Genomic DNA, 27,431 nt, shown 5'->3' with positions numbered 1-27,431 from the left:
AAAGGTCCAATGCTGAAAAATCTCCAAATAAGGTGGAAGGGGCAGTGTGGGAACCCGTTCTTCACATCCATAATGATTGGGACAAAACTTCTTACCTGTACATTTAGGGTTACCAGTAGGGATGAGCGAAAATTTCCTGGAACTTCTGATGGGTCCGTGAATCTTCCTTGAACCAATTTCGCGGACCCATCCGAAGTTCCAGGAAATCATTACAGGAGGATTCCCAGGGTTGCATTCATTCATGCAGCTCTGGGAATCCTCCTGTGTGTGATCCCCATTGCAATGGATTCACAGGGCTGCATGAATGAATGCAGCCCTGGGAATCCTCGTGTCAGTGTGTGATCCCCGAGCACTAGAGGTTAAATAGGAACAAGTCTCCCCATTCAAAACCTCTAGTGCTCTCTGATTGGTTTGAGCGTCATCAGGATTTTCCTTTCCTCAGCCTATCAGAGAGCACTAGAAGTTTTGAATGGGGAGACTTGTCCCCATTTAACCTCTACTGCCGGGGATCGCACACTGAGCTGATCAATGAATGCAGCGGGCGCTGCATTCATTGATCAGCACAGCCTGCGGGACTTTTTTTTTCAATCTTGATCAGCGAATTTACACTGGCCGTTCTTGCTTACAATTTCGGTAAGCGAGAACAGCCGAATTTGCCACGAGATCGAGTTTAAAAATCTCGCTTGCTCATCCCTAGTTACCACCTGGGTTTGCTGGATCATCCAGCTTTACTGAAGAACGTGTAATAAAGCTCTCCAAGACTGGAGAAGATAGACTATTAAGGGGTAAAAATCATTTGCTATTAGTTGACAGATGTCTTCAATCCTGGACCAAATCTATTTCAGGGTTGCAGGATCACCCAAGTTCTCCCATGATAGTCTATCTTTAATAAATTAGGCCCATTTCTTAATCAAGTCCCATCCTTTGGCTCGGTTACACCTATGGAACATGGACACCCATTTTCATTCTTATTTTAATGATCAGTTCTTTGAAATAATAATCAGGTGACAACCCTATGATCAGTCGAATGTTCCTCCTGCCAAAAATTGACGGTCACTAAACCACCGGCAGGAACCACTGCTGTTGTTTCCTAAAGGAAGGAAGATCCTTCCCTTCATGGATTATTCTATTTCTCCCGACAATAATCAATAACGATTATTTCCAGTGATATTGATTGGGTTCTGTAGGAATTTTGGAGATATAAAAGACCTAATGGATGACTTGCCCCCCCCAGGCTGTCTTATATACAATTAGCTGAATTTTAAGTTTCCCCATTTCTAGCCTGGCTGGATCTGCTCTGATTTACTGTCTGTTCTTGGGGATCCCCCACCCCCGAGGATCATGTGGCTGCTTGTAATGAGCAGTGCCGGGAAGGGTGACACGTGTGGTTTGTCTCATCACCTCTCCTGCACTCTGAGCCGACGAGAAGCTAATGAGAGAAAATTATACGAAGCTTCTGCTGCTAATACATTAGACTGCGCCGTGTCCTCATCCGCACATCCGGACCTTTCATTCCCAGCCTAGACGCTCGGCTCAGCTGCCTGCCTAATGCATTGTCCTGGTTTATTTTATTATTTCTTTTTATGGCGATACATAATAATTCTGAAGATAATGTTCCGGAATAGTTAAAGGGCAATGATTGCCAAATATAAAAATTCAATTTACCAATTGGGGCCCCAAGTTACTTTAGTGTGGGGGCCCAAGTCTGTTCTGCACAGGGGCTCACTGTTGGCTAAGTCTGCCTCTGCTTAGCTGCAGCTTTATATGAAAGCTCTTCTTTCTAACCCACCTGTAACCCAACCCAAGAGTTACCTTTACTCACCAAAATCTTCCAAGCAGGTCCCTTGCTGGCATCAATGTGAGTTGCAGGAACTGCCGATCCATCACTGCAAAGTCCCCACCCTAACCAGCCCCCTGTAGATGATGTCACACCAAGAGGATCCCACCACTGGACAGCCAATAGCAAGTGTCCGTGTCATACAGGCAGCTATATAGACTCACAAAAGAAGCCCCGGCTCTTCAGGGGGGGTGACATTGTGCAGGAATATCACATGACCACAGCTTTGGGTGAAAAAAAACAGGTTTTAGATTATGCTGGCGGTCAGTTTTAGAGGGTTGGGGGGTGAAAGGATGGGACGTGACTCATTTTTAAGAATTGATAGTTTTGTCATGATGGTCCACAACCTGCGAGGATCTAAAAGCCAATAGGAAGTATCCTTGTCATACAGGCAGTTACATAGACACCAAAAGAAGCCCCGACTCTGCGGGGGTGGTGACATTGTGCAGGAACATCACATGACCACAGCTTTGGGTGAATAAAAACTAGTTTTAGATTATGCTGGTGGTCAGTTTTAGAAGGTTGGGGGGTGAAAGGATGGGAGGTAAATCATTTTTAAGAATTGATAGTTTTGTCATGATGCTGCACAACCTGCGAGGATCCAGAAGCCAATAGGAAGTGACCCAGGGAGCAATAGGAGCATCGGGACAATGGTGCTTCTTCTCAATGCAGAGGACAGAGGACTCCTGGAGGGTCATGTGACCATGAATTTAGGAAGTTAGGAAAAATAAGTTCACAAAAAGTCTGTGTGTTGGGCAACAACTATCTGGAGTTTAGCCTTAAATAATTTTCGCCATTGGCATGGAATTTTCAAGAATTATAAAATTAACAGAAACCCTCCAATTTTTGCTGAAATTTTAAAAAATAGAACTATTAATTCTTAAACTTCTCCCTCTCCTACTCCATCCCCCGTTCTCTCATCACCGGTCCGCTTCAAGCAGATCACAGATGATCACTAGATGGGGCTATTGCAAAGTTTTGCATCCATGCGGTCTATTTCCAAATATTTTCACCCAATTTTTACCCAAAATATACTCATAATTCACTGGGAATTCATTTAGAAAATGTATGAATCAACTTTTTCTCAAGATTTAATTTTTTTCTAATAATTATTTATGTGGAAAATTTGCGATAAAAGTTGAGTGAAAATATTTATAAATTGACTCCAATTCGTGTTAAAGGTAAATAAGAGATTAAAATGTTTTTATCGTGCATGCAGGCTCCAAAATTGTATTTAAAAAATAAATAAAAATGTTATATATTGCACCTTAGCACTGCATAGATGTGGTGGCTGCATTAGTTTTCTTTTCTCTGCATAAGGACAAAAATGTCTGTGTCACTTCCTGTGAAAGCACAAACAGCCCCACTGTGTAAACTACTAATCCCATCAACCCACTTTATGAACAAAGTCAAGCTGCTCTCAGTTTATGTGACAGTCATAGCTGCCCCCTATAGGATGAATGTAGACACAAAAGGAAGCATGTTCCCCAATTTTGAGGGTGAATCTCAGGAATGGCAGTTTAAACTTGCTGAAAAATCCTTAACGGTAAACCCGATTCGGCATTTTTTTAAATTTTGGTGTCCTCTTAATAAAGAGCCCCCCAATGTTGGATTTTCCCGCACTTTTAGTCCTGGCAACAAGAACCAATTTTGATGGTGAATCTCATGGATAGCAAAAATTCTGATGGGATTCTGAAACTTTCTGGTGCTTTAAAAATTCTTTAACAGTTAACCCAGAGCTGTGGGGTTTTTTCGGTGTCTTTTTAAAAAAATGGCTCCCAAATGTTGGATTTTCCTGAACTTTCATTCCCAATGACAAGGACAGATATCAAGGGTGAATCTCAGGGACAGCAAAACAATATTTGTCAGGGCTTCCGATCCTTCCTAGTGCTATTAGGACACTTTAATTGTCAACCCAGAGCTGTCATTTGTTTTTTTAATCTGCTGGACTTTTCATCAATAGCTCCCAAATGTTGGCTTTTCAATCCCGAAGACGAGGACAGATATTGAGGGTGAATCTCATAGCCAGCAGTAAAAATTTTATGGAGCAGTAAAAATTTACAATCTCTCCTGGTGCTATAAAGATGGGTTAACAGGTAACCCAGAGCTGCCACTTGGTGGTTCATAAAAGCCCCAAATGTTGGATTTTCCCCCATTTCGGTCCTGGTGACGAGGAAAGATATTGAGGGTGAATCTCGCGGACAACCAAAAAAATTGGCAGAAATTCTGATTCTTCCTGGTCTTTTAATTACGTTTTAACTGTAAACCCAAAGCTGTCATTTGTTTTAAATTTTGGTGGCCTTTTTAAAAAAAGCCCCCAAATTTTGGATTTTCCTGGACAAATATTAAAGGTGAATCTCACTGACAGCCAAAAAATTGGCGGAGATTCTGATCCTTATTGGCCATATAAAGACGCTTTAACAGTTAACCCAAAGCTGCGTTTTTAAAATTTGGTGTCCTTTTCATAATTAGCATCCAAATGTTCTCTTTTTCTTCACTTTCAGTCCTGATGATGAGGACAGATATTTAAGGTGAATCTCAGGGACGAAAAAAAAAAAAAAAAATTGGCGGAGATTCTTTCTGATGTTTTAAAGACACTTTAGCGGTTAACCCAGAACTGTCATTTTATTTAGGTCTGGTGGCCTTTTCACAAAGAGCCCCCAAATGTTATTTTCAGTCCGGGTGACAAGGATAAATATTTAGGATGAATCTCAGGAACCACAAGAAAACCTTAGAGAGATTCTGATTCTTCTTGGTGTTTTAAAGATGCTTTAATTGTTAACCCAAAGTTGTCCTTTTTTTTTTATTCTGGTGGCCGTTTAAAAAAACAAATGTTGGCTTTTTTTGCATTTCAGTCCCGGTGATGAGAACAAATATTATGGATGAATCTCAAGGACAGGAAAAAAATTGGCAGAGATTCTGATCCTTCCGGGTGTTTAGGCTTTGATGGTTAACCCAAAGCTGACATTTTAAAAAAAGATTTTGGTGGACTTTTCAAAAAAGCCCCCAAATGTTGGATTTTCCTGGCCCTTCAGCGAGGGGGACAAATATTAAAGGTGAATCTCAGTGACAGCAAAAAAAAATTGGCAGAGATTCCGATCAATCCTCACACTGTAACAGTTAACCCAAAGCTGTCATTATTATTATTTTTGTTATTCTGGTGGCTTTTCCCGCACTTTCAGTCCTGGTGGCGAGGACCGATATTGATGGTAAATCTCGGGAAAGCAAAAAATAAATTGGTGTAGATTCCAATCCTAAAGAAGCTTTAACGGTTAACCCAGAGCTGTTTTTTTGTTTATTCCGGTGTCCTTTTTTAATAAATAGCCCCCAAACCTTCTCCAGGACTGACGATGAGGACTAATATTAGTGGTGAATCTCACAGACAGCAATAAAAACTTGGCAGAAATTCCGATCCTAAGGACATTTTAACGGTTAACCCAGAGCTGTTTTTTTTTTTAAATTTATTCCGGTGTCCTTTTTTATTAAATAACCCCCAAACCTTGGCTTCTCCGGCACTTTCACTCCCGATGATGAGGACTAATAATAAGGATGAATCTCAGACGGCAATAAAAACTTGGCAAAGATTCCGAAGGACGCTTTAACGGTTAACCCAAAATAGTTTTTTTTCCAGTGGTGCTGTGGCTGCAGCGGACAGGCGGGGGTTAAGAGAACGTGGGCACGGCTGACTCGGTGCTCTTAGCAGGGGATTGGTGGAGATGGGTGAATATTGTCTCGGGTGCGGCTTATTAGGTTTACAATCGCACTCTTGGCCCGGATTCCCCCGTGCTGAATGAAGACGCACTTTACCTCCCAATCTGACGTGTTGGTGTTGTTGGGCGGGGGGTGTTGGGTTGGGTGGAGTGGGGGGGTGGCGATGCTTCGGGGCTGTTTAGTAGCTGGTGTGACAACATTACCGGCCAAAAAATTTCAGGCTTGTCTGACGCTCCGTCTAACCCTTAAGGGGCCGGGGAGTTTGTTCCCCGGATGACACATCGCAGGCTGCGGACTCCATGAACGCCGAGCCGCCCCGGGGATGGGGAGACAAAACTTCCGTATAGACGCCAAGGTAGGGAATATTTTGGGGTGATTTGGGGGTCGGAGCTGAGGCCATAAACCTTCCCTACCTTCACCGGCTACCATACAAAAATAGCTACCAATAAAAGGGGCCCCGAAGAACTTTTCAGCCAGTGGTGTCCACCAGCGTTGGGGGTTTGCTGCGCCATTTTTAATTTTGGCCTGCCAACCGAATATTCCGAGGTTCCTCCTGCACGTTGTATGGGAATAGAGATTCACCCCCTGGCCCGGGGACAGATGGGAGTGTCAGATCCCGGGAAAGGACTCTGCTGGTGACTATAAAGAGGACCTGTCATGCCACGAGGGTGCAGAATTAAGCTGGAGAGAGGACGCAAGGGGCGGTGGAGGATTATTAAGCAAAGGGAACGTTCACTGAGTTTAGTAAATAAGGGGAAATGTGTTTGCTTCACTCAGCCAATCACGTGTCAGCAAAACTTTTTTCACTTGTTTAGACGCTGTGGTTTTAACCCTTTCCTACATTATTAAAAAAAAAGATTTTGGGATTTAAAAATACATTAAAGGGAGATTTGTCTTAACTCAGACAGAACAGGAAGTGAAGGAGAATCTCTACACTCTTTGGTGGGTGTCAAGGAGCACAGGAAGTGGGGAAAAGCTCCTAACGTCTGATTTGACAGGTGGCAGAACAGGAAAGGAGAAGGAAGTTTCCCAACTTTTCATTTGACAGTTGTTAGAACAGGAAGTGAGGGGAAATCTCCCAACTTCATGTTTATTTGACAGGTGAAAGGAAATCAGGCAAAATGTCCCAATCTTCTGTTTATTGGACAGGTGTAAGAACAGGAAGTGAGAGGGATATTTTCTAACTTTCCATTCATTTGTTCAGTTGTTAGAACAGGAAATGAGGAGAAATATTTTCTTACTAGAAGGGCCAGTAAAAAAAGGAAAACTGAATTGCTGTTACATAGCATTTATATTTTGTTGCCAGGTATCAGAACAGTAAGTTGGGGAGAAATATCCCAACTTTCCATTGGTTTAGCAGTTGTTAGAACAGGAAGTGAGAGGAAATTTTCCGACTTCCTATTTGGCAGGCAGCAGGACAGTATGTGGGGGGGGGAAATCTCTCAATTTCACATCTTCATAGATGTCAGAAAGGGAATAGGGGGATTCTCACAACTTCTATACGAAAGGTGTTAGAACAGGAAGTCAGGGGAAATCTCCGAACTTCCTTTCTATTTGGCTAGTGTTAGAACAGGAAGTGAGGGTCACTTAAGCTGGTACTCTGAACCACAGGACTCTGACCAATGTATGCTTGGGCCCCTGATGGGAACATATAAGGAGGGCAGGGGGAGGGTCCCCTGGCCTGGGCCATTACACAGAGGGACTGACAGGAGTTGTTTGCCCAGCATCATCCCCCCGATCTCCTTCGCCCCTTTATAACCCCCAACGTTTAAGGGGCTCATTTATATTATACATTGGGCCCACTGCAACCCATTCATAAATGTCAGCCTATGGTGTGTCCCCAGCACTCACATGCAGTCCTCTCTGTGTAATAGAGTGCTGTGATTGGAGGAGAACTGGTCATGTGACTTTGACACCTCCCCTGCGGAGTCATTTATTTTACAGTCATTCATTTTCAGTACGCTGCACCAACAACAGGGCCCCAGTGACTTCCTTTATCGGTGGTCCTGCGGGTGAAGTCCCCCGAATTCATGTACCATGGTCAATGCTCCCCCTGGCACTGCTGATTCAGCCTTCCTATAAAAGTCAAGGTTGACATTATTAGTCAATAAAAAATGGATGAAAATCCAATGGATGAAAGGGCCAGGGACAGTCAGGCTCAGGAGGGAGAAACTAGATAATGATGGACTTCCTCCAGCCAGAAAATGAGGTGGGGGTCTGTCTGACTTGCTGAGCTTCTAGTGCACATTGTGAGAAGCTCACAGTGTGCAGTGATATCAGAACAATTTGCAGGATAGGAGCTGCTACATCTGTAAGACTGAACAATTTTTATTATTTTCTAGGTAGTTTAGGTAACAGCCAGGGTGGCCCTCTCCTTTGTTTCTCTTTTTCTGGCCAGTTATTTATCTGATGCTCTTTTATTCGTTTTACATAAACTGGGATTTGCATTTCCACATTTTGATTATTTTGAGTGTCTAGGAAGGGCAGATGTGGGCCCGCATGGCGGCGGATTGCCATGGCAGGGGTTAATGGCTGCCCCTGGGTTCCTCCTGTCTCTGCCTGTCTCAGCTCCTCTGCCGCCTCCTCTCCTCCTCCTCCTTCTGCCTGTGCTTGGCATTTAATATCATCTCCTGTTCCTGCCGTCCCCTGGAGCCAAGACACAGAGGGGGCAGAAAAACAACCCGCCAAGAATGATTAAATCGGGCGCGTTTGGAGGATATCGATCTACGCCGTGTCATGTTACCCCCCAAATAATCATTTTATTGTAATATCCCCACACAAATCCCCCCTCACTGGGTACAAATCAGGGTTTTCTAAGATGGATTTGGGAATGCTTGGTACATGGCGCCAATTTTCAACATTTGCTGCCATGTTTGTGCCCAGTTAAAGGGCCGGTACACCCAAAATGATATTTATAGGGGGAATCTGGAGGACTAAAATAAAACTTGCCCTCCGATATACTCCAATTTTTGTGCAGTTCCCACCCATGCTGGAGTTTTTGGAGTTGGACCTTGTGTAGTTATTCCGTCGTGTGATCAGATTGCATTATTAATGTGTCAGGTGATCAGAACGCAAAGTTAATCGGTCAGGTGATCAGAACAAACCCAAATGAGATTTCCCCAAATGTGAGGAGTTATCCAGGGCCAGTTGTGGGCGGGCTATGTACATTCCATTTGGAGCATCACAATTACCTAAAGGAGACAGATAGGTACCCCTTTCACACCACCTGTCATTGTAATCCCCCCTCCCACACGTAGGGGGTGCTATAGTTATTCTTGAGTTCTCAGACACCATAGGAAAGTGGCACTGAGCCATCCCATGCATCCAATCACATTCATCGAACTACTATGTGCTGATGGGATGGGTCATTCTCTGATTTCATGGCGCTGGTCAGGTAGCACAGCCTTCTATTAATTAATTCTGTATTCAATATTGATCGCCAATGGCTGCTTCTGATTGGCTGACACCATCATGAAGTCAATGATTACAGTACCAATAAAAGGCTCATTGATTGGTCAGTGACTGGGTGACATGACTCCAGGGGGGCACTGAGGAGGACTTGATGATATAATTCCATTAAAAACACACTAATGTGTTTCTTTCCATTCAGTCCTGAGATTCACTCAGCCCTGCACACTGCACAGTGGAGGCCTGATGTAGGTCCACTTACAGGTCAACACTTTTTACACGTAACTGGACAGTGAAAGGAAAAGGAGCTCATTCCTCTGTCACGCGTCTCGTCCTCTTGACTTTTTCTTGTGGAATACCTGACTGGCAGCTTGTGCTGCTTCTTTCTCCACCATTCTGAGCTCTGCTGTAGAGTGGAGTATATGGGGCTGATACCAGGTCTTATTCAGGTACTTACCATACTATGGGCAGTTCCCCCTACAGCTGCATCATCTTTGTTTCCAGTATTAGGAGAACTTCATGAAAAATATAAATTCATATATTGATGGGTTTATCAATGATTCACTCATAAAGCTTGAGGGGAATTACAAAAAGTGTAAAAACGAGAATGTGATCATTGCAACCAATCAAGTTTCAGCTTTATTTACTTAGTAATAATAAAGAAGAAGTCTGATTGGTCGATCGGATTGCTGAGAGCAACACCTGATTCATCCAGGTCATGTGACTCACTGGAACTTGTGCTTGTGGTTGGCTGCTCTGTCACATTGTGGGAAGGGACTGTAGGGGAGATGCAAAGTGTGCCACTAAATAAGGGGCCCTGAACCCTCCTCCTACAGGGGCCCCAAGTCCATTCTGCACAGGGGCCCACTGTCGGCTACATCCACCACGGGGAGACCAATTCTGTCTTTACCCACCAAAGGATTTGTATTTCTGTCTGTTCAATTCTAAGTTTGCTACAGCTTTGTCACATAGCAAAGCTCTGGGAAGGAGAGGCTCTTCCTGGCATAGGGAGACAACTGTGGCCCATTTGGGCTTTTGTGTTGTCACCCTGTCACATGACCTTTAATGACAGCACACATTGATCAGAGACAGTCGTTGTCCTGGTAGTGAAAGACAATGGGAAGGCGTGTGGGATGTCTGTGGCTCCACTGTGATATTTTCCCACGTCTCATCTCCCATGGCCCCTGCTGATCAGTGCCTGGTGGGGGAGGAGAGCGGTCAGGTCCTTCCTGCATTGATCTTCCATGAGCAAATATGAAGCTTTCTCAGCGTGATCATTCCTTTCCTCCACCTTCTCTGATATTCATCCAGACAGCAATAAATGAAAGTATGAGTGAATGTATTCATAGCTCAATATAGGAAACGAGTGTACGGAAATAAAGACAATCATTCGGGCAATTAAAGAAAAAAATCATCTCATTAATAATATAAACCCGCTTCCAATAAAATACTTTTCATTGTTTATTACATCTCATATTTGGTGACCTCTAACAGACTCCACTTCCTGTCTACATGCAGTTGCTCATTGTTGGCTGCAGGCCATTTCTTTGCACTGGCTTCCCAGTGGTGACAACGAATGTCTGTGTTTAGGAAATGTGTGTTGTCATTGCTGTAGTCACCACCAGGGGGCATGTGACTGGCTGACAACACAGCAGCACAAATAAGACACAGTTGTCACCCTGTTACATGTGAGCAGTTGACGGGTCTGCATGATGTTTGTTCAAACAGCTTCTTTAAAGGATTGATATGACATTCACCAAAACATTCCCTGGTGGAGAATCTTCCAGCTACATTGGCAGTAGTTGATTCTCCACCAGAAAATGTTTCTTTGAATGTCAGATTCTTTATAAAGTGATAGGGTGACAACCTAGAAACACAAATGAGAGGCAGGGACAGGGTGTTGTCACCTATGTGCCAGGTAGAGCTTCTATAACATAAATCTCAGTGGAAAAAGTAGAAGATGTTGGCACTGGAAGTATTTCATGGCATTCACCACTTTAGAGGTAAGTAGCATTTAGGCTGATGGATTGGGAACCAAGTTATGTCTAGGGTTGGGGTAAAGGACTGGGGGAATCTAAAGAGGTAATAGTGGGTTTGGGTGTTAGGATAATATTAGGCAGTATGTTAGGGACTGGGTTCAATTTTCAGTATTTAAAATCAATTAGGATATTAAGGGTTTATCTTCAGGGTTGGGAGAAGATGTCAGCACTCACCTTTGTCTGTATATCCCTCCACCACCCCAACCTAACGATCACCATACGCCATGGAATATATTCCATTGGTAAGGCGATCCATTAGGCAAAAACCAGTAAACCAATTCCATTGTATTTATAATCAATATTTGCCCAGAATAGTCATCAAAATTGGTCGTTGGTCAACAATAGCACCAATTGGACCCCATTAAAAATTCAATGGATGGCCCATTGAATACTGGTAAGGGATCAATTGATTGTAATAGAGAGAAAATCACATGACCATCTTAACTCAACATCAGCATTTGTTAGGCCATTCATCTTTCTTGGCCAAGGCCAAAAAACTGCCCTTGAGGCATGGACATCGAATTGTGGGGTGTTAACATATTGGGGTGAGAACATAATGGGTGTGGATATAATGGGGTGAGGACACAATGGGGCGTTGACATAATGTTGTGAGGACATAATGGTGTGGGGACACAATGGGGTGTTGACATATTAGTGTGAGGACATAGTGGTGTGAGGACACAATGGGGCGTTGACATAATGGGGTGTGGACATAATGGGGCGTGGACATAATAGTATGTGGACATAATGGGCGTGGACATAAAGGAGTGTGGACATAATGGGGTGAGGACATAACGGGGTGTCATTTCTTTATAGGTTGGTCATGGAATCTTTGAGTTGACCGTCCCTTGAAACCCTTGCTCGTAGACTAATGCCAAATTTCTGTTCCGTTCCAGGACCACATATGAGAACATGGCCTGCACAGATGAAGACCTGATCGGCATACCGTTCCCGAATCACAGCAGCGATATCCTATGTGGGCTGAACCAACAAAGGCAGGACGGCCTTCTCTGCGATGTGATCCTCATCATCCAAGAACAGGAGTACAGAACGCACAGGTCGGTTCTCGCGGCCTGCAGTCAATATTTCAAGAAGCTCTTCACCACCGGCTCCATGACTGACCAGCCTTACATCTACGAGATCGACTTTGTCAAGCCGGATGCCTTCTCCGCCATATTGGAATTCGCCTACACATCTACCCTCACCATCACAACGTCCAACGTCAAACACATTCTTGACGCAGCTGAAATGCTGGAGATCCAATGTATCATCAACGTGTGCCTGGAGATCCTGGAGACTCCGAGAGATGGTGAGGAGGACGACGAGGAGAAGGAAGAAGATGATGATGAGGACGATGATGAGGAAGATGAGACCAAAGACTTTGTTGACCAGGAAAATCAAATGGATATTCAGGAAACCAGCTTCAACCAAAGCCCACCGAGGTCCGACGAACCTGGAGAACCTTACCATGAATCTCAGAAGGACCTGTCCACCCATTACACTTCCACCAACAGTTCTTCTGGCCACCAAAGTGCCATTAAAGACTTCTCAATCAAGTCACTGTTGAGTGAAAACCTTTACCCGAAAAACACGGCCGAGAAAAGGCCACCCATTTCTCATTTTGTTCCCGGGTTCTTTCCCCAGCTCTGGAACAGTGATGTGGTAAACTTCTCCCAGGTCCAAGAGCAGCCAGTAGACACCGGGCCCCTGGATCTTGTTATCAAGGACCGGAAAATTAAAGAGGAGGAGGACAATGTAGAGATCCCGGCTCTACCTTTCCCTACTGACTTCTTTAAGGATATGTTTCTGGAGCATTCCACCAAACATTTTGGGCAGATCAAGGCCGAAATGGACTACAGCGCTTACCTGAGCTTTCTGAGTGCGGCACATCTAGGAATGTTTCCTCCGTGGCCTTTGGAGGAAGAGAGGAAGATCAAGCCGAAGGCCTCCCAACAATGTCCCATATGCCACAAGGTCATCATGGGAGCTGGGAAACTTCCACGGCACATGCGGACCCATACGGGAGAAAAGCCCTATATGTGCAATATTTGTGAAGTTCGCTTTACCAGGTCAGAAAAATGTTGAATGGGAATTGTTGGGTTCTGCCTAGGGACAGGTTCTCTTTTAAAACAATCTTTCTTTAGTCTTGGTGGCCACTTACACCAGGCCAGAAGTAGGGGGTAAACCCAAAATGACAGGAAATGAGGAGAAATCTTTTGATGGACCATTGGTGGCAACCATCTGAGAAATGGTTTCCCCACAGTTTGCCCTGTCCAAGGTAAAGAGAACCTGTTACCTATTCTTTCTAAAGTTTTAGAAGAACCAAGTCCCCAGCCCTGCCAGGTAGGACTGTGCTGTGTGCAGAGCTGTGTAAATATCACCCTGGATAGACAGAAACACAATCCTTTGACAGTTACCCCATCCCTGGTGACAAGCTTTAGGTACAGTAACCCAAACCAACCAATCAGTACTCTTCCAGCACAAGATGGTTTCTGATTGGTTGCTTTAGAATAAGAATTGGTACCTAAGGACTAAATCCGGCTTTTTGATGCAACTGTTTCTGGATAGTTTGGCCTTGGATATTGTACATCTGAACACAATAGTGTTTATGATTTTATTCTTCTTTCATCCTTGCATCCCCATATAACAATTTGAAATATTCACCCATGTTTAGTATTCTCCTTTACACGTTGATCCCTCTTCTCTAAGCAACCCCTGGCTTTGTTATGCTATTTAAAATATATTGAAAATGCGAGGAACCTTCCGCTGCAGGAACAGAAACCGTATGAGTGATTATGTGCCTCTCAGGACAATGATGCAATAATTGCTTGTAAGGATCTGGCCTTGTGACTTTAAACAGTGAGATATCTGAAGGTTTGTTTTAAGAACAAATTCATAAAGCATGGAGGGGCAGGGAGAGACCTTCACATGTGCATGGTCAGGTCCTGTAATTGGCTATGGGCCTATGCTGCCATCTAGTGGTAAATGTTGAATTTAACTGCAAAAATAAAATCACATTTGCAGATTGCACTATTGCTGCTCTAAACCATGAGTGGGGACAATGCAAAAAAGAAAAAAAAAATGGGAATGGTTTTACAAACTGCTAGAGTTTCTCCCCTGAATTTATATTTTTAAAGTGTTGATTTCTTACAATTATTGCATTATATTTCTATTTCATTTAGCTTAATGAATGTGATTAAGCTTTGCTGACTTGCAACTGTCCAATCATGTGCATGAAAAAATGCAGTTTTTTTGGTTTTAAATTTCCTTGCATGTGATTGGGTGTACATTGTGAATTGAATTATCACCACATTCACTAAGCTGAGTGAATTATACCTTGCAAGGTGATAAAGGGTTAAAGTGCCCAGGAGGGCTACTGTGGCCAGAGAGGTTATAATGTCTGGGAGGGCTATAACAGCCAAAAGGGTTAAAACCCCCAGGAGGGTTTTAGCACCCAGAGAGATTATAGCACCCAGGAGGGTTATAGTATCTGGTAGCGATATAGCCGCCGGGAGGGCTGTAGTACCTGGAAGGGTTATAGTGGCCAGGAGGGTTCTAGTACTTAAAAGGGGTACAGCAGCCAGGAGGGTTATAGTGCCCTGAAGGTTATAGTACCTGGTAGGGTTATAGTGGTCTTGAGGGTTTTATTTTTTAGGAGGAGTGTAGCGGCCAGGAGGGTTACACTACCCGGGGGGGGGGCGGGGGCTATAGCGGCCAGGACAATATAGTACCTGGGAGGCCTATAGCGACCTGATAGTTATTGTACCTGGAGGAGCTTTAGCAGCCAGAAGGGTATAGTATCTGGGAGTACTATAGAGGGCACAATGGTTATGATGCCTAGGAGGGCTATAGTGGCCAAGAGGTTTATAGTACCCAGGAATGCTGTAGCGGGCACAAGAGTTATAGTACCCCTGAGGGCTAAAGCGGCCAAGAAGGATATAATACTCATGGGGTCTATAGTGGGGAGAAGGGTATAGTATTGGGGAGTGCTATAGAGGCCATATTGGTTATGGTACTGGGAGGGCTATAGCGGCCAGGAGGGTTTAGCACCAGGGTGGGTTATGGCCGCCAGGGGGGTTATAGTACTCGAGTCAAATTATAGGGGATAATATTTGCTTATGGCTGATTGTTGGGGCCATTTGATGCAGTAAATAGCTTCCTCAACACATCACAGCACCTTGCCTCAAGACTCCTCTCATATGTGCAGCCAGCCTTGATGCCAACTCTCGTTAGTTCTGCTAATATCAAAATATCTTGACGTGTGGTCATTTGAAGTGGCATTTGAATTCAGACCATCCTTGGTAATGCCCACATATTAAAATGAGTCCCCATTGTGGACTGAACTGAAATCCAAACAATTAAGGAGCAGACCAGAAACCGTCAGGCTGGATAGTAAAGGGCTACATGTCACTAGACCTCCTCCAGACAGGAAATGAGGCAAGCTTTGAAGATGAATTTCCCCACAATGTTTATAGATACAGAGATGAATGTAGCTTTATTTGTAAAATGTTGTTCCTGCTTGTCTTATAAATACTTCAGTGTGAAAAGTGTAGCTATTGGTTAATAATAATGATGACCTCCTAACATTTAGATTACATTTGTGAATGTTATATATGACTGTAAATGGTATAAAGTCCCTCAGTCCATCTCACACCATCATCACATTGCTGCTCCTCAGTATGGCTTCTGTTATGACTGGGCCACACATCAGAGATTCCAGAGTCAGATAGAAAGCTAAGGGTGGAAATGTGAGGAAATGGCAGAGTGCCGTGCCTGCATTGTCTGCGAGGAGCAACAACAATAAAGAGGAGATAAGATATCTCCAAGCTCATCAGTGCAGGATCATACATGTCCCTGGGGATGAAAATGTCAGACTCCGGTATAAAGAGAATTCTGAATGCAGGTATGCAGCATTGGGTTCAATAGAATAGGAAAAACACATTTTATAGAAATATGAGGATAATTTGGAACCTAAGTCCTTAACATGTTCACTCAGCAGAATCAATGTCCCAGCAGAGGTAATTTTTCACCAGTCCCTAATGATTATATAACTTCTGCAAAGTGCCAAAGGATTAGTAATGGAATGTAAAAAGGGCTGTAAGAGTGGTATCACATAGAACAGCTGAAAAGAGACCAGACATGGGATTTGGAATTATACATTTGGGTGGGCTAACCCTTTAGAAAAAATCAAAATGGCAGGAGGGACTATGAACAAATTATTGGGTGGATGTAATATTGGTTGGGGAGTTTGAGATTTAGGCAATGTATTATCCATCTTGACAAAGGAAGGTTGAAGGTGATCCTTGGAGGATATTTTGGAACATCATTGTTGGCGCACCTGGAAGATCTGGCACATTCCTTGCTTCATAGAGGAAGTTGGACCTGGCACCTTTGAAGCACCAAATGCTGGCACCAACCAAACTTTGATGTGCAGCTCAGGGGAAAGGGGTTCCAGATAGCTATAGGGTGGTGTTCCTCAACCAGGGTTCCTCCAGAAGTAGAGATCCCTTGAGCCAATTTGGACCTCTCGGGTCAACGTAATGCTTTTTTTGGCTATCTGTAAGGATGACATTCTTCCCACTAACGAGCAATGAAAGCAAATGTATTCTTCCTACCAGACTAATATACTGTAAGCTGTGGGTATAGTATTTACAGCTGGGGTTCCCTAGGACCTGAAAGTTATTTGAAGGGGTGTGTTAGAAAAATGAGAAAGGCTGCTATAGGGTATGGACCTTGCCACAATCTATAAAGCAGTGGATCTAAAATTCCACCAAAACATTTCCTGGTGTGTAAAAAACCAGGTCAGGAGGGTTATAGTACCCAGGAGGGCTATAGTAGCCGGCGGCGGCATTATAGCACCCAGGAGGGCTATAGTACCTAATAGGGCTATAGTGGCCAGGAGGGTTATAGTACCCAGGGGGCTATGGCGGCAAGGACAATCTGAATTTCACTGAAATTTTCTCTGGTGTGAAAACTTCCAGGTCTATATATTTTAATGGCAATAACTGATTCCCCACCAGGGAATATTTCAGCCAAGTCAGATTGATTTGTAAATAAAAGCCTAAGTCTCCCCAACCCCTGATGTTGGGAGATGCCCCTTTTATTACTTTCTGCCTGCCTTTTAACTCCTGATTGGCCAATCTTCTGCTTGGATATCCACCAACCAAAAACAATCCTTGGTATGGCTCGAGAATAATACTTAAATACTCCATTCTATCAATTTGTTTATTGATGTTTTGATCCCTGGTGGGGCGATTCATCCTTTGTTGTGTTTTTCTTAGTTTGTCACAATGTGGACATTGGCATCAACTGAAGCTTTCCTAGTAATGAGGAAAGAGTTAGAAATTGTATACAGCCTTCTATACCCCAGCCCCTCACTCCCCCCATTCATAACACAATAGATTCAACATAAATAATAATTCAACTGACAATTTGATAATAGAATGTGCATAATTGTATTTTTGATCAATATTTGTGCAGAAAACTGACCAGGAAAGGTGGATGGAGAAGGAGGTCGATGGATGCCTAAATATCACATTGGAATTGCAACCATTTTTTGATCTCCTAGCCTGTAAGCTCCTCGGGCCAGGGTCCTCTTCTTCTCCTGTGTTACTGTCTGTAACTGTCTGCATTTGCTACCCCTATTTAATGTACAGTGTTGCGTAATATGTTGGAGCTATAAAAATCCTGTTTAATAATAATAGTAATAAAAATAATAATAATAGATATAATGATAAAATCGAGCAGAATTCAGGCCATGTTGATGGTACAATGAGTACTTGTATTCCATTTCAATGGTCGATTTAAATTAAACACTATATCGATTGGAAATAACATCAAGAGTGAAATTGATTAGTGTAGGCCTAGAATTATTGTAGATAACTGACCCCAGCATGCAGAATAATGGAGAGCATTGAGTTTACATGAGTCTTGTTTACATCTTCCGTCATAAACCAGTTTACGCTGTGTCCTGCCAGGAAGCCATCAGGACCTCTGGTACGTGGCTCATACAATGAGATACATCCTGTGCTTTTATCCACCGCAGACAGCCAATTGTTCGGCCAGGGTTTTTCAATGGGTCATTCTACAAACTACTTTATGGAAAAAAGGTGCCTGAACTTGTTTATTACTAGCAATTGAGCTGTAGCTACCAGCAATTCACACTGAAGAGCTACAATGACTACATAGTCTTGCACTATATGGTCATGGACTACATGGTCTTGGACTATATGGTTATGGACTACATGGTCACTGGACTATATGGTTATGGGCTACATGGTCTTGGAATATAATGGTCATGGACAACATGGTCTTGGACTATATGGTCATGGGCTACATGGTCTTGAACTATATGGCCACAGACTACATGGTTTTGGATTAAATGGTCATGGACTACATGGTCTTGGACTATATGGTTATGGACAACATGGTCGTGGACTATATGGTTATGGGCTACATGGTCTTGAATTATAATGGTCATAGACAACATGGTCTTGGACTATATGGTCATGAGCTACATGGTCTTGGACTTTTTTGTCATTGACTACATGGTCTTGAACTATTTGGTCAATGGCTATATGGTCTTGGACAATATGGTCATGGACAACATGATCTTCAACTATAATGGTCATGGACTGCATGGTCTTGGACTATAATGGTCATGAGCTACATTGTGTTGGACTATATGGTCATGGACTGCATGGTATTGGACTATAAAAGTCACCAGCAGTGAAGTTCTAACTATTTGTTTAGACCTAAATAAATATTGCCAACCTATTTTTGACCGACATATATTCTCCTTTCATGGCCGCCATTAGTTGACCTTCCAACATAAAAGTAATAGTAGCGTAACGGATCCATCTATAGACATAGATGGTTGAATAACAGAATGGTCATCATTTGGGGAGTACCAGAAAAACTTTCATGGCGATGGTGTTGGGGATAGCCAGTTGATTTCAGGTCATTTGTATTATTGGAGGTTCCCAACTAGTATCGAGCTCAGAGGAAATTAGTTGGATGGATCCATAACCCGTATAGAATATATCATTTTAAGTATCAGACTGCTCAGTCAGCATTCTTACCAAATGACTGCTATTTAGCCTGCAACGAGAAAAGTTTTGCATATTGATACTTCTGCTTTTAATGCAACCCTATGAGCCAGAGCTATCTAGAAAGGAGAAATCATTGCCTGCCTATATGGATACAACATTATTAATATTCTTCTTCTTTATATTAATAATAAACAGGATTTATATAGTGCCAACATATTACGCAGCAATGTACATTAAACATTAGATTGATATATGATAAGATCAGCTGTTTTAACATAGAAGAAACCTTAATGTATCTTTTAGGTCTCAAGTCTGACTATGTTAGTTTGAATAGTAAGGCCACTTTAAGATTTTTGGTTGAAAATAAGGTTAGCCACTCCTGCATGCCCCTGTATGCACCCGAGAGCAATTTTTAGTTTAGCATTTGACAAATGCTTTGTAGTGTTGAGTACAGTTGTGGTGCAGGTCTTCCTCGCGAGGAGGAAAGGCAACCTCATGGCCAGAAGAAACGTTTCCCTTTCAGAAATCGTGCCACAAGCCCACCAGAATAGTAACACAAACACAACGTCATGCAAACGTTCGCACAAAGGGCTTCCCAACCATTCCGGTACAGTTGATTGGTTGAGGTTGGGATTGTGGTTGAGCATGCGGCACAACGCTGCAGTATACTTCAAGTCTATTTGGGCCCTAAAATGTATATTTAGAAAAAAATCAAAATAAAAGAATTGATATTCTGACACTTAGGGCAGATTTGTGTAAGTGAAAAAAGTATTTCCAGTAATAATAAGAAAATTATTCATTTAGAATAAGCATGGCAAGAAAAGCAACCCAGGTCGTGAAAATTGTAGTGTTCCATCATTGCGGAATCCCAAGGTCAGTGTTGCCTTATATTGGAGGTGAGTGAAGAAGAGCCCCATAGATTAATGCTACGTGGGAGGGTTACCTTACATTTGTGGCACCTCCTAAACGGAAAGCCAGTGGGGGAATGGTACCACTACATTGGAAGAATGTTCAGATAGTGGTGGTGGGTTGGAAGAATAAAACTCCTTGGATACAGAAAAAGAAACATTTATGTAAAAGTAATTGGCTACTCATGTAACAGTCACAGTTTGCCCACTGCCAAAGAATCCCTGGAGTTCCACAGAGAAAGGCTGAATTAGTGTAAATAGTTTTGGACAGAGTAAGGAAGGGTTATTAATAATAATATTATTACTATTATTATTAATAATATTAATAATAATAATAATAATAATAATAAAAAACAGTCTTTATATAGAGCCAACATATCACACAACGCTGTACATTAATTAGGGGTTGCAAATGACAGACAGATACAGACAGTGATACAGGAGGAGAGGACCCTGCCCTGAAGAGCTTACAATCTAAGAATTAGAAAAAGAAAAAACAACTTTTATTTGTTGTCTGTGTTCCCACTGGGGAGATTCAGGTGTGGATTGCACGATGAGCATTTCATTACTGTGTATTGCAACAATATTTACATTAACACAATTACATTTACTTTAATAAGAAAATCAAATTAAATGATTCATATATTAGATGAAGCTATATTGACTTACCTTTCCTGCTTCCCATTGCTGCTAGACAATGCTCTAATTTTTTTCAGGTGAAACTCCTGGCTTCATCACAATGTTTCCATCTATTAATCTTTGCTTCCACCACTTTACAAGGAGTACCGTGGTGGATTTAAAAAGGGCTCTGGAGATAGTGGTTTTCCAGTTGACAGGTTATGGTGATAGCTGAGTTTAGTGCAGGAGATATAAGTATAATTCTCTTGTTTACAGGTATGGGCTTGGTGTAAAATATTTGTTAGTGTTACATGGTCAGTTTAACGTGAACCTGTGTCTAGGTTATGAACAATATTCACATACTGAAACCAAGCAGTAAAAGCTTTTCGTAAACTAAGCTTCACTGACCTCTGTAGCTAGAGGCATTGCAGATAAATTCATCTTAACATTTCCAAACAGAGCCACTGAAACCACAGCTCCTCTACCTGTACTTTTCATGGAAGAATTGTGCCATCCTGCTTTTGTAAACACACATATTGGTATTTAGGCCAGTGGTCCCCAACCTTTTGGATGTCACAGACCACAAAATTTACGGACTTCGGACCACCCATGTGCGGGGAGCTGTGTGTCATGATGTCAGAACCGGCCAACTCTCCCATCACCGGTCTGAGTCTGCAATGGTAGAGTTACTGGGTTGTGTTCAGAGATACAACCCGCCCATTGCCCTGCATAAAGGGAGACATGGTCCACAGATCTTGCCGGTGCACCTGACCTCACTGGGGGGTGCACCAACCAGAGCCGCGGACTACCAAAATTTTCTGCAGGTTGGGGACCACTGATTTAGGTTATTTTTGCTTTTTCATGTTGTTTTTTTCCCAAGCATAGACCCATGCAAGATGCTGCAAGCATCCTCTGGCCTTATGGTGGACTGATAGGAGTCACTAGGAAATTCCCTCTCATCCATTTATATTGTAGAATTGTCTGTGCTTGTGGTTAATCTATGGCTGGCATCCAGACTGAACAAACCCTTAGAAACCTATTAAAACCAGTCTTTAAAGTCTTTGGGTCCTTTAATTAAGCAGAGAATTTGATTTTCATTAAAACATTCCCTGGTGGAGAATCTTCCAGGTACATCTGTTTCAATAGTAGTAACTGATCCCAACCAGACAAATACTTTATAAATAAACTCCTTGGTTGCTATATTTTAGATTGAGTTACTTCACAGTGTAAGCAGCTAAAGATGTCAGTGAGTGCATGTTAAAAAGTGTTTTATGTCCACAGTCCAAGTATAATGTGCACGATGGGCCCAAAACTGCTGCTCTCACCCCTATTTACTCTGGGGGGACCCTAAAGTGATAAGAAATGGTGTTGAGCTCCCCTTCTCCTTGGCAGGTGAATTATTTTGTCAGATTTTTCAGATTAGATAGGAAGCTTTGCAAAAAATATTCCCATAAAAAAAGCAGCTTTGAAAACAGCTTGTAATAAATGGAATGACTTGCCTAGGTATTGGAAATGATCATGTCCTTGTTATTAAATATAGTTCAGGAAAAAAATAAGTTAAAATTCACATTTTATTAATTATTGTTTCTGTTTTTCAGCCAAGACAAGCTGAAGATTCACATGCGGAAACATACAGGTGAACGCCCCTATCTCTGCATCCACTGCAACGCTAAATTTGTGCACAACTACGACCTGAAAAACCACATGCGCATTCACACCGGGATCCGGCCCTACCAGTGCGAGTTCTGCTACAAAAGCTTCACCCGATCGGATCACCTGCATCGCCATATCAAGAGACAAAGTTGCCGAATGTCCCGACCCAGAAGAGGAAGGAAGCCCGCGGCTTGGAGAAATTCAAGTCTATTGTTTACGCACAACAACCGTGGAGGAGAGGAAAGTTTTACAGTGATGCCTCCAAGCTTGGAGAACAATAGAGACCACGTTGTGGCTCCTGGGACCATCGGCGTTCCAGGGCCCAGCCAAAAACATCTACTTGAAGAGCCCAGAAACCTCCTGAACTTAGCAGACTTGGAAAAACAATACGAGGACTCTCACGTGAAGCTCCTGGAGAGGGCTCGTCTAGAAACAGACAGGAATGGAGGATTTTACCCGTTTTCGCTAGGGGACAACATTTCCCAGAGGCAATTCTTCGATCCTTGGAGTGTGACATTGAACCACACTCCTATTTCTGAGACAAGCAGCTAAATTCAACCTTGGCTTTGTTGTTAATATGGTTGATGGTGAACTTGTCAAATGCACAGATTGGAGTTGGCCAACTGGAGGACTGAAACAATATTCAGCTTTACAGCTAAGAATTAGTAATATGACAGTAGAAGGCCTGGTAGGTTCAAAATGCAGCTGTCCTATATAAAATATCAATCAGTGCGAAGCAATCTGAGCATTTATGTATATTTTATATGGCAATATGGCTACAATGAGAGCTATATCTTTCCACAGATACACAAGGGACCTCCTATTAAAGTGTATGTAAACCCGAATAATGTCCTTCTCTAATTTGATCCTTTTTGGTTTGGTAAATATATGATCGGAAGTCCAAAGTGCAAAGATCTTGTACGTAGATAACTACTTTTGCCTCGCTCCGGTCTACAGATCACCCCCATGTTATATGGATGAGGTTTTGTTTTAAAATACATTTCCTGGTCAACTTTGTTCCTCCATAGATGCAATGGGCCTGATTTATCAAAACTCTCCAAAACTGGAGAAGATAGACTATCATGGGTGAACCTGGGTGATCCAGCAATCATTGAAGGATCACCCAGGTTTACCTATGATAGTCTATCTTTTCCAGTCTTGGAGAGCTTTGATAAATCAGGTCCAGTAAGGTGAGTTAGCATTGTCTCTCTAAGACTTAAGTGTCAAAAGGATCAAAAATAATTGAAAAGCATGTCAAAAAGAACACTAATACAGTTACCACATAAGGACTGAAAATCTGTATAATGTTCCATTTTTTCTCAGGTTTAAATACACTTTAACTATGTTATTTCATTAGTATATTATTTCTTGACTTGTCAATGGGAAATGTTCAATTTCAGTCTTATAAAAGATTTACCCCCAATTCCATTCTAGCAAAGCCAAAATGTACAATATACCTGCCCCAAATTATGAGTTATCAAACCTGAGCCAAATATTTAAACATCAGATTCTGAAATATTTTAGCTGAATTTCGAAGAAGATCCTGACTTTTCTTGCAAAAGTCAAACCTGGCTCCTCCCTTTCCACTTCCTGAGCCACCCTGCTGGTCAGTGAAGGTATTAATCCCTTTAAGAGGACCAATGAGAGGATTCCGAAGATGGAATGAGTGGAGCCAAGATTAAAGTGTATGCATTGTAAAGGCAAAACATTTTTTTTATTATGGAAGAGAAGAGTTAGACCCCGTGTCAAGTCTTTATTGGTGTCTGTGTCACCAGTTGCGGAGTCGCTCCTTTTTTTTGTCCTGGTGACCAACATTACTACGACAAAAAAATGAGGGGAAACCTTCATTTTGGGTTGTCATCCAATTCTCCAATGGTCCAGGAACAACTGGGGTGAAAATTTTGTTAATTTTTGAGTATTTTTCATGTATGTGTTAGGGCCGAAAGTAAAAATAAAATCTCCCAAGAGGGTTTTAGACAGCAAAAAATACCCCGATAGAGGTTCTGACCCTTTTCTGCATTATACAAAACAAAAAAAAGGCTGAACATAAATTTTAATTGACAGTATCTACATATATCTTGGCGGCCCATATTCCTGAACCTACTGAATATTTTGCTCCATTTCCCTTTCGAAGGCTGAAGTCCCAGATAAATGGCAGATAGTTCAACCCACCAAATACAAGGCGGTGTTCAAACACAGCAAAACTTATAGGGGCCTTGCATTGTTGCTGGATCTCCCCTTTAATAAAAAGTAGTATTGGTTCAAACCAAAAAATGGCTTCCTCCACTGTTTTTGATGAGTCCACTTTGTAAAGAGTTGGTGATCCCAAATCTGGTATTTCTGAGTCCAATGGTTTCGTACGTCTCAAGGTCATGGTGTTGCTCAAGGACCATTGCACCCTCCCTATACAATGGTGAAGGTGTTTTGCCCTTTCTTTTGGGTGAACCATTGTAGATTGACCATAAAGCCCATTGGACTTTGCTTAGACCTGAAATACCAGTTCTGGATGATCCAGCCCCTTAATCATTGGCTTCATTGTCTTCTGTAAATTCTTTTTGTATCCTAGACAATTGTACAGTTATATGCAGTTGCAGACTCATTCCAAAGAATTGCACTCACATACAAAACACACACGGGCCCATACGTATATAAATACAACATAGATATATATATGTATGTGGTTGGCTGATTCCAATCCATTGATGCATGTAAAATTTCTGTACTTATTCACTTTTACTTTTGGACTACAAGAGACCTGGGGTTGTACGTAAAGCACTCTGAAATAGAATATTAATTTATTTTAGTATTAAAAAGCATAATTCAATCATGTCGCCCTCTGGGTTTGGGGAGGGAGACTAAAGCATGGCAGTCTGATTCTAAATAAGCTGTAGTTGGTATATCAGTAACATTTCCATATCTGAAAGATGGCTTATAAATGAAATAAAGAGACCCTGTTTCCAGGAAAGATCCCTGAGACTGCTGCTTGGTGCCGTCATCTCGGATGTGACGCCTGCATTCCCAGCTCTTTCACTATGCAGCCATTTTCAACCTTTTTAACACGGGGTAACCCTTAAAATAACTTCAGAGAACCTCTTTTAAAATTCCAATATTGACAGCTCATTATTTTTTAGGTGGTGGTGGTCAGTCTCCTACATTGCTGGCCATTGGGAAGAATGTCACACTTACAGATAGAAATTGGTATCAGTGGTAACTTACCTGAGAAGCACAAACTGCTCATTGCCCAAGGAACCCCTATCAACCTCTGGAGGAACCCTAGAATATAGTATTCTCCTTACGTTCTCCTCTAGAGCTTATCTATGGCATTTGGGCGGAGCAGAGGAGCTGGGCCAGAACAGAAGGAAATTAGTTGCTCCCAGATGACAATAGGGCTATGGCATGCAAGTAGCAAGAAAGCTGTACTAGGGAATTGAACTTTCCTGGGGTATTCAGAGCTCAAAAGCACATTACAGGTCAGAATTAAATTCAGTTTATTATACTTGATTTTCTTTACCTTATTTTTTTAGGTTGGTGACAGGGTCTGTTTATATAATTAGCTGGCATTCAGCAAGCTCTGACAGTCAATTGGCCATTGACGATCGCAGCAGCCAGCTATGCCGGGATCATACATTGAGCTCTGGAGGCCCATGTCTACTAAAGCTTGCTAAATGCCTGCTGAACAATCTTCTTTTCTGCAATGCATTGATTGGCCAAGGACATAGCCGGGGGTAATGGGGGTGAAAATAACAGCAGTGCCGAATGCCTCTGGAACTACAATGCTTGGAGGAAACAATGTTAGGCAAGTGAAGTATGGTGATGGGGATATGACCTGCACCCTCCACGGAGGTACCTTTTATGTTGAAACGTGTTGGAGTTGTACTTTGTTGTTGAAAATTATAGAACTGCAATGGCTTATTTCTTGTTGCCTGGCTCTTATGTTTATCTACTGGCTTTCTCAGCCAGAGACCCAAGTATGGAGGTCAGGAGGTTGTCTTTTTCTTCATGACTGCTCTGATCAGTATTGCAAAGCATTTAAGAGGTCAACATGACTGCCAGACAATTGGCATTTCCAGCAAGTAGTGACCTCATAGTTTTTGTTTCCTTTCAATCCCCAGCCTCCTAACCCCTTGCTGTATCATCTCACACGTTGCTTGTTACCAACTAATAACTGTCATGGTCCAATGTCCTGGCAATAATGGGAATTGCCAGAGAAACTCAACACCGCACTACAAAGCCTTTATTGTGTCCACCCCAGAATGAGCAACATACACATACAAAGTCTGCCCTGCGTCACATCTGGTTCACAATATATTGTGATTTATGGTATACTGGTCTTTTATTAAAGGAGAATGCCAGAAGAACACAAATACAAAACTTTTCTTTCTGATTTTGTATTTTAACAAAAAAAAAAGCAACATTGTTTTATATTTTGATCCACTTTCAGAATCATCCGGCTAAAAGCAGCATGCACCATTAAAACAGTTCTGCTGGGAACAGCTGAGGATGTAGTCTGAGCTCCAGAATAACCCCTTCTACATCATTCAAGCCTATAGAGTTAAAAAAAGTTTTTACATCTAACAGATTGTGTGCAAACTTATCTAATTCAGTAAAGGAGATCCAATATTCACCAATATATATTTCTCTTGCTGGTTTAAAACCAATCACAGCACTGCAAAGGGTAAATGTTCAGCCCTGCGGGTGCAAAAAGGATTTTTACCTAAGTTATTTTCTTGCTCCCCCCTTCTTGGTGCCACCTGTCCCCTGCAGCCGCTTCTACTTGGAGCTCAGAGCTGCTGTTGAAGGCACTGACATGCCCCCTGGAATACAGAATAATAAGCCCTACATTGTCTGTGGGTACAGCAAGGGCCCCCCTACAACCTGGAGGGTCAGACAGTGGTGACTTTGTGGTGGTAGTGGTTGTTTTTTTACGTGCCCCATACACGTAAACAAGGACCTTTGCAGTTTGGGTATAGGAGGTGGCTGTAGCTCCTCTCTAAGAGAAATTTTATTATTCTTGAGGTTCAGCTTTAAAGTCATGGCTTTGATCTAAAGTTCATACTTCCCCTCATTTACACTAATACACAGCATTACATGTGCAAAAGACATTGCGTTTATGTAATGCACAGCACATGCATTGGTGCACTGGATTGCTAGTTATTGGTAATGGCAGCAAGGTGGCTCAGTGGTTACCCTTTGCAGCAGTAGGTCC

At 42.4% G+C, this 27,431-nt stretch overlaps 1 protein-coding gene across 3 annotated transcripts in view; it reads left to right on the top strand.

Moving 5' to 3' along the window:
• ZBTB7C (zinc finger and BTB domain containing 7C) overlaps nucleotides 1–23,288 on the top strand; it is a 45,498-nt gene extending 22,210 nt beyond the window's left edge. The window contains exons 1-3 of one of the 3 annotated variants that reach the window (XM_072416724.1): nucleotides 5,591–5,903; nucleotides 11,892–13,064; nucleotides 22,171–23,288. In XM_072416724.1, the coding sequence (XP_072272825.1) occupies nucleotides 11,908–13,064; nucleotides 22,171–22,777 (1,764 nt within the window). In that variant the 5' untranslated portion in view covers nucleotides 5,591–5,903; nucleotides 11,892–11,907 and the 3' untranslated portion in view covers nucleotides 22,778–23,288. The other 2 variants (XM_072416723.1, XM_072416725.1) reach the window with 2 other exon arrangements.
• The last annotated feature ends 4,143 nt before the right edge of the window (nucleotides 23,289–27,431 follow it).

This window comes from Pyxicephalus adspersus, chromosome 6, assembly GCF_032062135.1.
Source record: "Pyxicephalus adspersus chromosome 6, UCB_Pads_2.0, whole genome shotgun sequence".
In the NCBI taxonomy this organism is placed as follows: Eukaryota; Metazoa; Chordata; class Amphibia; order Anura; family Pyxicephalidae; genus Pyxicephalus; species Pyxicephalus adspersus.
This window is presented reverse-complemented; position numbering and strand designations above follow the sequence as displayed.